This window comes from Salvelinus alpinus, chromosome 15, assembly GCF_045679555.1.
Source record: "Salvelinus alpinus chromosome 15, SLU_Salpinus.1, whole genome shotgun sequence".
In the NCBI taxonomy this organism is placed as follows: Eukaryota; Metazoa; Chordata; class Actinopteri; order Salmoniformes; family Salmonidae; genus Salvelinus; species Salvelinus alpinus.
In genome coordinates this window covers 33,714,932-33,726,237 of record NC_092100.1, presented here as the reverse complement: position 1 = coordinate 33,726,237, position 11,306 = coordinate 33,714,932, and the positions used below count along the sequence as shown (strand labels likewise).

The following is an 11,306-nucleotide window of genomic DNA, read 5'->3' as shown; positions in this document are numbered from 1 at the left end:
TTCACGGTTGGGATGGTGTTCTTCGGCTTGCAAGCCTCCCCCTTTTTCCTCCAAACATAACGATGGTCATTATGGCCAAACAGTTCTATTTTTGTTTTGTCAGACCAGAGGACAATTCTCCAAAAAGTATGATCTTTGTCCCCATGTGCAGTTGCAAACCGTAGTCTGTATTTTCTATGGCGGTTTTGGAGCAGTGGCTTCTTCCTTGCTGAGCGGCCTATCAGGTTATGTCGACATAGGACTCGTTTTACTGTGGATACAGATACTTTTATACCTGTTTCCTCCAGCATCTTCACAAGGTCCTTTGCTGTTGTTCTGGGATTGATTTGCACTTTTCCCACCAAAGTACGTTCATCTCTAGGAGACAGAACGCGTCTCCTTCCTGAGTGGTATGACGGCTGCGTGGTCCCATGGTGTTTATACTTGCGTACTATTGTTTGTACAGATGAACGTGGGACCTTCAGGCATTTGGAAATTGCTCCCAAGGATGAATCAGACTTGTGGAGGTCCACAATTTTTTTTCTGAAGTCTTGGCTGATTTCTTTTGATTTTCCCATGATGTCAAGCAAAGAGGCACTGAGTTTGAAGGTAGGCCTTGAAATAGATCCACAGGTACAACTCCAATTGACTCAAATGATGTCAGTTGGCCTATCAGAAGCTTCTAAATCCATGAATCTTCTAAAGCCATATCCACTTTCCACTTCAGCATGCTGAAGTGGAACAGTAGATGCCAAGCAGGGCTACGGGCCAGAAGGTTGAGGGTTCGCTGACCAACAGGGATGAGCTCACTCTCCCTGCCTGTTTCACTACATTATGATCAGAGCTGGCTGCAGAGAATGATCAGCAAAGGGCAATCAGATTTTCAACATTATGATGCTCGATTTACCATCGGAGAGGAATCAGTATTCTTTAGGCTTTCCTGAATAACTGGGCAAGCTTGGAGCATATGTAGCAACAATATTAAAGAACGACTTGGGAGAATGATAATCCACAACAGACAGTGCATCTCAGTATCAGAAATAAGAATACAGCCAGACTGGCCTGCTACTGTGCCTTTCTAAACCTTAGAAACTGTGGAGAGTAGGCCCACAACTGATCCAATTGGAATGAAACATTCAAATCACAGCGCTTTTGCTCCAATATTCAAATGAGATTTTCACTGCAGCTTAGAGTACAATGTTGTACTCCCTTGAAAATAATAATGCAATTGTTCATTGCATTATGGTGCTTTAGGCTAGTTTAGGTAGGATAATTGTATTGTCCCTAAACAAGATCAATAGGGGAGCTTTTTGAGCTGTGTGGTATGATTGCTAGTTAGCCTATTGCAGATCTGGACGAACGATCCACCTACCGCTATTGTCACTATGAATGGTGGATAGAGGGCAGGAGAGACATTGCAGTTGACTTTTCTTTTCTATCCTAGCTAAAGTGACTGCACCTCAAAAACTGCGGGCCCTCAGGGCAGCTGCCAAGAAGCTGTGGGACTTGAGTGCCTCCATGGTTGGTCTGGCATGATGGACCTGATTCCCACCAGGACTGGCCTAGCCTTTAGAATGAAACTACACTGCAGTCAACACATATTACCATCTGATGATGATGAACTCTGGAAGTGAAATGCATTCAAAAATTATTGCATTTGGTAAGAAACTGTTGAATGACAAGTGCTTTAGAGAAATTTATTTAGCATATACAGCAAACTACATACAAAAATACTATGCATCAAAATATGTTAATGTTTAAACAGAAGGAATATCTCACAGTTAAGTTACATGGCAGCTGTATTAACTTTTACTTCGATTGCCATAAGTGTAAATTATATTCTAGCGGAACAACAACCACTAAAGTCTGTATTTACGTTTGTAGTGTCCAGATATTAAACTCAGCAAAAAAAGAAACGTCCCCTTTTCAGGGCCCTGTCTTTCAAAGATAGTTTGTAAAAATCTAAATAACTTCACAGATCTTCATTGTAAAGTTAATGAACATGCACCTGTGGAACGGTCGTTAAGACACTAACAGCTTACAGACGGTAGGCAATTAAGGTCACAGTTATGAAGACTTAGGACACTAAAGAGGCCTTTTTACTGACTCTGAAAAACAGCAAAAGAAAGATGCTCATCTGTGTGAACGTGCCTTAACACCTGCACAGGATCGGTACATCCGAACATCACACCTGCGGGACAGGTACAGGATGGCAACAACAACTGCCCGGGTTACACCAGGAACGCACAATCCCTCCATCAGTGCTCAGACTGTCCGCAATAGGCTGAGAGAGGCTGGACTGAGAGCTTGTAGGCCTGTTGTAAGGCAGGTCCTCACCAGACATCACCGGCAACAACGTCGCCTATGGGCACAAGCCCACCGTCGCTGGACCAGACAGGACTGGCAAAAAGTACTCTTCACCGACGAGTCGCTGTTTTGTCTCACCATGGGTGATGGTCGGATTCGTGTTTATCGTCGAAGGAATGAGCGTTACACCGAGGCCTGTACTCTGGAGCGGGATCGATTTGGAGGTGGAGGGTTCGTCATGGTCTGGGGCGGTGTGTAACAGCATCATCGGACTGAGCTTGTTGTCATTGCAGGCAATCTCAACACTGTGCGTTACAGGGAAGAAATCCTCCTCCCTCATGTGGTACCCTTCCTGCAGGCTCATCCTGACATGACCCTCCAGCATGACAATGCCACCAGCCATACTGCTCGTTCTGTGTGTGATTTCCTGCAAGACAGGAATGTCAGTGTTCTGCAATGGCCAGCGAAGAGCACAGATCTCAATCCCATTGAGCACATCTGGCACCTGTTGGATCGGATGGTGAGGGCTAGGGCCATTCCCCCCAGAAATGTCTGTGAACTTGCAGGTGCCTTGGTGAAAGAGTGGGGTAACATCTCACAGCAAGAACTGGCAAATCTGGTGTAGTCCATGTGGAGGAGATGCACTGCAGTACTTAATGCAGCTGGTGGCCACACCAGATACTGACTGTTACTTTTGATTTTGACCCCCCCTTTGTTCAGGGACACATTATTCCATTTATGTTAGTCACATGTCTGTGGAACTTGTTCAGTTTATGTCTCAGTTGTTGAATCTTGTTATGTTCATACAAATATTTACACATGTTAAGTTTTCTGAAAATAAACGCAGTTGACAGTGAGAGGACATTTTTTTTGCTGAGTTTATGTTGTTTTGTCATGGAACTGATGTATGAAAATACATGCTCTGCTATATATACAAAACATTTGGTAGAAACAACATTTATTTTTCTCTTGGGCAATTTAGAATTTACGATAATGAAGTGCTGATTTCCATAATCTCTTTAATTGTACTTAAGGCATATAAGTAATAGGATTTGTATGTTTTCTGAGCCTTTCATATTGGGCAGGAATCCAACGGCACTAAAACAAAACACCTTTTGGTTGCATTGGGACTTATAAATAACTTTTTGATCCACCTTTTCAGATAATTTGTCTTGAAGGCACTGTATACAAGTTTGCTACAAAACAATCAAACTCCCTTTCATACTAGAGCTACTACATACAAAACATAACACATTTTTTGTATTTCTGGTAAGCCCATCTGCATTTTGAATGAATAACAAAATTCTACACAACCAGCTGGCTTGTTGGCTACACATGTACCTCCTACTGTATGTGTTCTTAGGATTGCACATCTAAAGGACTTGATTGGCCAACAAATAATTATTATTCATATGGTTACATTCAAATAGGTTTTGTGATTTTTAAACGTCTAGAAATGTGATGCTTCTGAATCTCTCAGCCATCAGTTGTTATCTTGAGATGTTGCTAGTGTCTAACCTGTAATGTTGAATAGGTGGTGCTGATATTCTAAGAGCATTCATAACATTTACAACTGTATAAGCAAGTTATATTCTTGTTACACTGGTTTTCTAAGAGGAAAGGTTGAAATAAAAAAGTGTCTACAAAATCAGGACATTTCCTTTAGAAAAGTTTTTTTTAAATTATGTGGTGAACATTGCTACATCTACAAACAATGAGTCCCACTACAGCTCCTCAAAAGCAGAGAGTTGTTTCATTTGCTCCACTTGCATAGAGTGCCTCCTTACAAGTTTCTTATTTGACTTGAGCTGGCCTCTATTTGGTGAGTTTGCTGCTACTGGAGCTATTGATCTGAAACCTGAGGCAAGAGGGGACGAGGGCTTGCTGCTGGTTCCAATGTCAGGTATAGGAGGGTTGGGGTTGAAGTTCAGGGGGGGTAGATGGCCAGGACGGGTATGGGAAATGTAGTCCAGCAGCAGAGTCCCTGAGCCTCGCCTCTCCAGGAGGCCTGGTGCGCACCGTCGTGCTGTGCTGGGAGATGACGTGCTGTTGTTGATGTCTAGGGACTCCCTGGAGTTGGTCAGCATGGCTAATGGAGACCCGTTGAGTTTCTTCCTTTCTAGAGAAACCTTAGGAGAGTCCAGCATGCCACAGTCTGAGTACAGCTGGGAGTCTGAGTCATAGTGGTCAGTGCCCAGCCATCTCCTGTAGACCGTGTCTCTCAAACTGTCTGGCCCACTGTTACTGCTACTGTCCTGCTCTGCAGGGACGGTGCTACGCCGGGCTAGGGGCTGGTGCTGCTGACCCAGACTCCTCTCATATGCCGATTTGGAAGTTGGAGGGACAGATAATGAGGACGAAATTTGTGGAAACAACACATCCTTGCCATCCACACTGTTTTGTCGAGACAGAGTCGATCTCTTTGACAGAGAAAGTCCATTGATGCCTGTGACAACGTCCTCATCAGAGGTGGTTATCTTACTCTCCTCGTGGGCCGCAGCTGGAGCGAGGACGGAGGGAGCGATCAGCCCCCAGGGCTCTGACTGCAGACGCTTCAGCTGGGGTAAACGAGCACGCTTGGGGTTGGCTGGTCGCCGTGTGGGAGAAGTCGGCCCATTGGGAAGCTTTGCTGCTGTGCTGGACGATGTTTTCAACTTTGTCTGGAAACTGAAGATAGTGTTGTGCTGCTCGGCTGAGTTAGGTGAGGAGGAGGTGTTGAGCTCAATGTCAGAAGGAGTGGTGCAGAATGCAGGGGAGCCCTTATCGTCTAGCTCTGGGGAAGGGGGGGCATTCAGGTACTGCTTGGTGGTTTTGGTGCCAGAGGGTGACTTGTCTGTGGTGATAATGATGACCTCTTTGCCCTTGGCTTTACATGCGGCTAGGAGACCCTTTAGGGTCTCCTTATCGTCTGCGTTAACGGCATAGACCAGAGCAGAGGCCCCGCTCCTGTCTTCCAGACTTGGGTCTGCCCCATTGGTCAACAGGTGGGACACCACCTCATATCCCGCCCTCTGACTGCAGGCGTGCATCAGGGCTGTCCGGCCTGCTTTATCCTGGATGTTGGGATCAGCCTTGTTATCCAGTAGGTACTTAACCAGCTTTGCCTTACTGACACTCTGCGGGTCGCTGTGTTTGGACATGCAGGCCACCATGAGCGGTGTCTCTCCTCGCTCGTTGCTCTCATTGATGTAGGCACCCCCATCCAGCAGGAGCCTGGTGAGCCGCAGGCGTCGGAGCCACACCGCCTTCAGGAGAGAGTTCCCGTCTGTCCGCAGCTCTAGTATGTCTGCCATCATCGCCAAGACAACCACAGATAGTGCCCTCCCTCAGTGGTGAAAGGCAGTCACAACCTGCAGCCCTTCAAACAAAGCATAGATTATTTTGCATGATATTTTGCTTAATATATAGGTCGCCTTACTGATTCCTCCATCTAGTATTATCACAAACACACAAGCACAATGGATACTTTCCAAGCCTCTCCCAAGACTACCACCAGGAGGCAGTCTGTGTTCTAAAAATCTATTTTATTAAGACATGAACAGGTATGGAAATTGTGGAAGGAACTTTATACCTATTTAGGTAGTTTTATTGTCAAAACAGTAAACTGTGCTAGTGGCAACGAAAAATATATAATTTTGTGAATAGGGGCCTAAACTTGTCGCGTGTATCTTCTGTAAGCTTCCATCTCCCTGTGTAAAACATCAATTAGATGGAAGAATGTGCATTATAGCCTATATGTAATCAAGCCATTTATCTTGAATCTATTGCTTGTTAGATGTAGATGGACAATAGCCTAGTATTCAATATTGTAATGTTATTTTGTTATTGTTGCTCTGTAATTGACCAATTAATCCCAGATCCAAGCCTATAAATTAATGAGTTGAACTTTTCGATCATAAATGACCAATAATAAATAACATGACATATTGAGATAATCATATGGTTGTAGAAAAAACGTCACCATAAGCGTTAATCATCCTAGAAGAGTTGAAGAGTTGGGTCACATGTTTTCAGCAAAAACATCTATGTAATGTTCAGATTATTTTTTCTTACTCGATACAACGACAACTAAGATGTCTTCTTCGGGTAGGCTACCTAACGTGCATTATCTGTTGAATAGATTACCATTAGACTAGACTATACCGCGTCGCTGTCCATTGGCCTCATTTTGGATAACTTGTGTTAGAGACGCGCATCTGTTAGAAAACGTTTCTCTACAACATTCCTAATCTGTTGTACAATTTAGGCGACTTTTTTTTACAGACATATAGTACTTACTATGATTCCTTTATGTCGTTAAAATAACAGCAAACTTGTTATCAACAGAAGTAAGCTGAAGGACCACAATTTAAAGTGTTATTTTGACTCCTCACATAACCATGGACTCCTCACATTTAATATTCTCATTAGCTAAACTATCTTCCATTATCGAATTATAGTATACTTGTCAACTAAAAAAAGTGTGTGGGCTTTAAAATGTTAGTATGAAGCCTCGGATATTGGACATTACATGAATGGTATATTAATATGTATACTATTTACGTTTTTTTGGTAAAAATAACCTTCATTAATCCACATATTCTTATGTTCAAGAAAATAAGGTGTAACTGTCATTCCACCACTTATCTTACCTGATGCAGGCTTGTCATGTTCAAAGGTGTCCCAATGTTTTGTCATTAGCAACCCTGAAACATAATGGGGGAAAAATTGAAATACAAGGTTCTTCTTTATAGTCCCTGAATTTATTCGGAGCTTCTCAAATACTGTCCTGGTTTAGGTTCAGAGCTCTGGCAGCATAGCGCATCATGCTCCTCGCTTTTGTTATGGAAACGCACTAAATCAATCCATTAGGCGGCATTCCTTTCACTGCGCATTCAATAACCACAACCTCAAGATACTGAGGTTGTAAATAAAGATTGGAGAATGAAACGTGCATTTTCTTGACGTCAGAGTCGACAAAAATAAAGATTGCGTCTGGTGAGAACCTCTGTCATGCATCACACAAACAATCCAGTTCTACCTTCCAGGGAAGGTGGCTGTCACTTGTCTGCCCTATGACAGAAGTGGAACACTTGTGCTGATGTTAGGTTCTGTAGCCTAATCATCTCAGGGTGTCCACATGTCCAAGACATCAAAATTGTAATTTGGTTGCAATATTTAGCCCTCCTGAACACAAAAACAAATACACTCATGTTTATTTCTTGAATACACAATGCAGATGTTTTTTTATTTTTTTTGTCTTGGATTTATTATATTGCAAAAATAATGGGTAAATCATCATCTTGAAAACAGGACATGTTTACAGCACAATTAAAGAGGCCACAACTTGTTCCAGCCATCACAGCCATACTGCCTAATAGGGACATTTCTATTTATAGGTTGCTATGAGACAGCAGAGAAGCAGTTCCTGATGAGAGCTATGGAGTTCTCAGCTTTGCAAGGAACAGGTAATCAGAACAATAACATTGCACCAAGAAACAGGAGGGCTCTTATGTCATTTACCCAAACGTATTTGTTGATGTTTTCCATTTGCACAAAGAATCACAAAGTCCATTGATCATTAGCCCTTATGACCCCTGCATTTTTCCTTATAGGGGACAGATTTAGCACTACTCTGATGCTGCAGGGCTTCAACAGTCAAGGATGTCAGTGATTTCCCCCCTAGTGATTGCTTGATAGACTCCTGGGAAATGTTGTTATTTACCAGGGAGGCACATGGGAGAGGTGGTTTATGGAACAGCAGGGAGTCACCTACTTCCATGCTTGTGTTCATCCCAGGAACTGATAGAAAGTCATTATGGCTGTCTGGCTATTCTGTGTAGGAACAGTCCACATGGTTCTTGGTACAGACACCACTTTAACAGGAGAGGTAATCCAAGGAAAGGGCATTACCTAGATGTAGATCTCTGAGAGGTAAAATATAATGGAGTCAAGGCCTTCTGAGTGTTGTCAAGCAACAAAAAGGGATCTTTGTTGGTGGGTGTAAGCAGGGAGGCTGTAATATACCATGATAATTGGAATAATGTAGATGCTGAAATAAGACACAGTCTGTATCATTTTGAGGTGAGGGGCTAGTCTATCCATACTGGTGCCACTTCAGGGAGGTAGATTATGGAGTGGGGATCATAACACAGGGCAAAGCCATATTCCCCAAGCGTACCGGTCTAAGCGCGTTCATTAACTTGGGAACTACAGACATCAGCAGTCTCCATACGATATTTCCCCCACGGCTGCTGTCGTCTGCAGCATATTAAAGGGGAAATAAATAATTAAAACAGAGAGAATAAGCGCTGTCACCCATGGGATCAGTTCCCATCTTCAGATATCTTACATCGCACTAGCCAATTAAATTCAACTCCCCGATATACATCACATCCACGAAGTTGAGCGGCAACTAGTGTGGGTGGACTGGAGCTCCGACGTCACATAAAATGAAGTTTTGATAAAAACTACGTATTTCAGCACCCAAAGAATAGCACGCAATTACACAGTATTTTTGTGTGCTGAAATCTGTAGTTTTTTTTAATGTGATGTCGGCACACACTAGTCGATGCCAATGTTCCCTCTAAACTGCATGCATGCGCGCCACGCAGAAGACATTTCTGCTCATGCAGAGATGCATGAGATTGAACTTCACTCAACTTTCTAGTTTTCCCCTTTAGTTAACACTATCAACATTTCCCTTTACGTGGGAATTGTGATCGAATCAACGCAATATTAGCCACTTTCAATGTTACATACCAAAACAAAACGAACTATGCAAGAATTAGTATGCAAAACTGTGCAAGAGATTTTCTAGTAGGCAGAGCCCATTGGAGTAGGATTATATTGTATTCACTGGGACGACTCAGGCCTGTACTCTACACAGACCTGTGCGTCATAACCAATCAGAGCTGCAGTAAGCTTACTTGCAAATAGTTGTTGCCATATATGGATCTGTGCCATTCACTTTGAGCTAGACTGTGTTTATAGCATGAGTAGATGCGCTTGTTTTTATGTCAAAGTGAGAGCTGCATGTTTCCACCTGTGCACATTTGTTCATATTCTTTGCTAGTTAGTGAGTTTATTAGTCCAGTTATAGCTGATTTCTAGTCAACAATGGGGGAGTGGTTGCTTCCTACAAGAGCACATAATGTGCGCTTTTCTAGACATCTTTGAAAAGCCAGTCAGGTAAAGAGTTTTTTTAATGTCTTATAGGGGCGGTGTTGTATTTTGAGACAGTCTTGAATAACTGTCTAAAGGCAGATGGTAGCATAATTTGTCTGATTCTCTCTAATAATGTTATGGGAATAATAATGCATTTTATTTTGTAAAGTGGTTTCTTGCATCAAACAACACAACATTTTCAGTCACCTCCTTGTCTGAAGGACAAGTGGATAAACAGATTAATGTCAAGCCTTTTTCAAAAGTCTCATGGAATGTAGGCCTAAATTGAACACCATACATTTGCTGCTATTGTAGACTGGATGACAGATCAGCTATTTCTATGTTAAAATGTTATGGGATCCATTTTGTTTTTGATGGTAGGCCACTCTGGTAGGCCTACATTATGATCAAATAACCACATTAGTCTACTTGGCCACTGTTAAAACTGTAACTTAAAGCAGGTACGGCCTCAGTGGTCACAGTAAATGCGCACCGGAAGTTGCACAGAATTCTCACAATGTTCAAGTTTGCGCTCAGCAGAGATTAAATTTGCTCAGTGATGAAAAAAATTAGAGGGAACATTGGTCGCCGCTCAACTCAGTTGATGTGAAGTACATCCTGGAGTTGAGTTTAATTGGCTAACATCACACCTGCTGCACTGCCTCCTTCTAAATATGGCATTTTGTCTCTCGACTCTGATGCTTCTTGATGGGCTAAAAGAACAGGGGGTGTATTTCTGGATCATATCTATGAAAAGTTCAAGCTTGATATAAATGGAACAACATCTTTAAAAATTAAGACATTTGAGAGTTTCTTTTGTTTTAATTAGACAACCCACAACAAGTACAGTATGAAATCCCAAGAGATCTGGAGGGTTTCCCAAGATACAGTCTTGGAATCACATCTAATGGTAGGAAACAGCAAGACATATGCCAAAATAATAATGTACAAGTTAGATCGCTGTACTAGTTTAGCATGGTCTTTTTTTATGATCAACTGAGATCAACATGAGTGAAACTGAGTGAGACAGTTGAAATTTGAATTCTACTCAGATGCCATGCCAACTTCTGATGTACATTTGGCCCTATACTCCATAATTTGGATTTGAAATCAAATATTTCATATGATGTGACAGTAAAGAATGTAATCTTTTATTTGAGGGTATTTTTATACATATCCATTTTGCCCCAGTCTTACAGTTTTAGAAATTAAATAATTTTATGTACAGTTGCGGCCAAATATATTGGCACCCTTTCACTTTTCTTAAATAATTCAAATATCCTCTAAAATATGTAAAACAAATTAAATACATGTTTATTTACAATGTTATTGGATTTTCAACAATGCAGAACAATTTTTTTGTAAACTTAAGTTTAACATTTTATTTTTGAAAATTAAGACAAATGGCATGGACAAAAGTATTGGCACCCTGGAGCTAATACCCTCAAATATTGAAGAATTAGAGCAGTTTGCTGCTGAAAAGTGAGCCAAATTGCCAGTAGAAAGGTGCAACAAGCTCATTGATGGATACAAGAATCATTTGTCTGCAGTTATCTTGACCAAAGGCTGTGCAACTAAGTACTAGCTCCATTTTTTAATGCCGTTTGTCTTTATTTTCTTAATTAAAATTGTAAACTTAACTTTACAAAAATACAATTGGTTCTCCAATGTTGAAAATCCAATAACAAGGTATACAAACAATTATTTACATGTTTTTACTTATTTTAGAAGAAAATGGGAATTAATGAAGAAAAGTGCAAGTGTGCCAATGTACTGTATTTTGCCGCAACTGTATCAAGGCCTCCCATTTTTTATTTTTTACCTTTATTTAATTAGGCAAGCCAGTTAAAAACATCTTCGGGAGCGGTGTCCCT

At 41.6% G+C, this 11,306-nt stretch overlaps 1 protein-coding gene across 1 annotated transcript; it reads right to left on the bottom strand.

The window, feature by feature from the left end:
* Positions 1–603: 603 nt before the first annotated feature.
* Positions 604–5,637, bottom strand: LOC139539948 (ankyrin repeat domain-containing protein 34C-like). The gene has a single exon (XM_071343388.1). It carries the CDS (start codon positions 5,580–5,582, stop codon positions 4,011–4,013), a length of 1,572 nt encoding a protein of 523 aa, XP_071199489.1. The 5' UTR covers positions 5,583–5,637; the 3' UTR covers positions 604–4,010.
* Between the last annotated feature and the right edge of the window lie 5,669 nt (positions 5,638–11,306).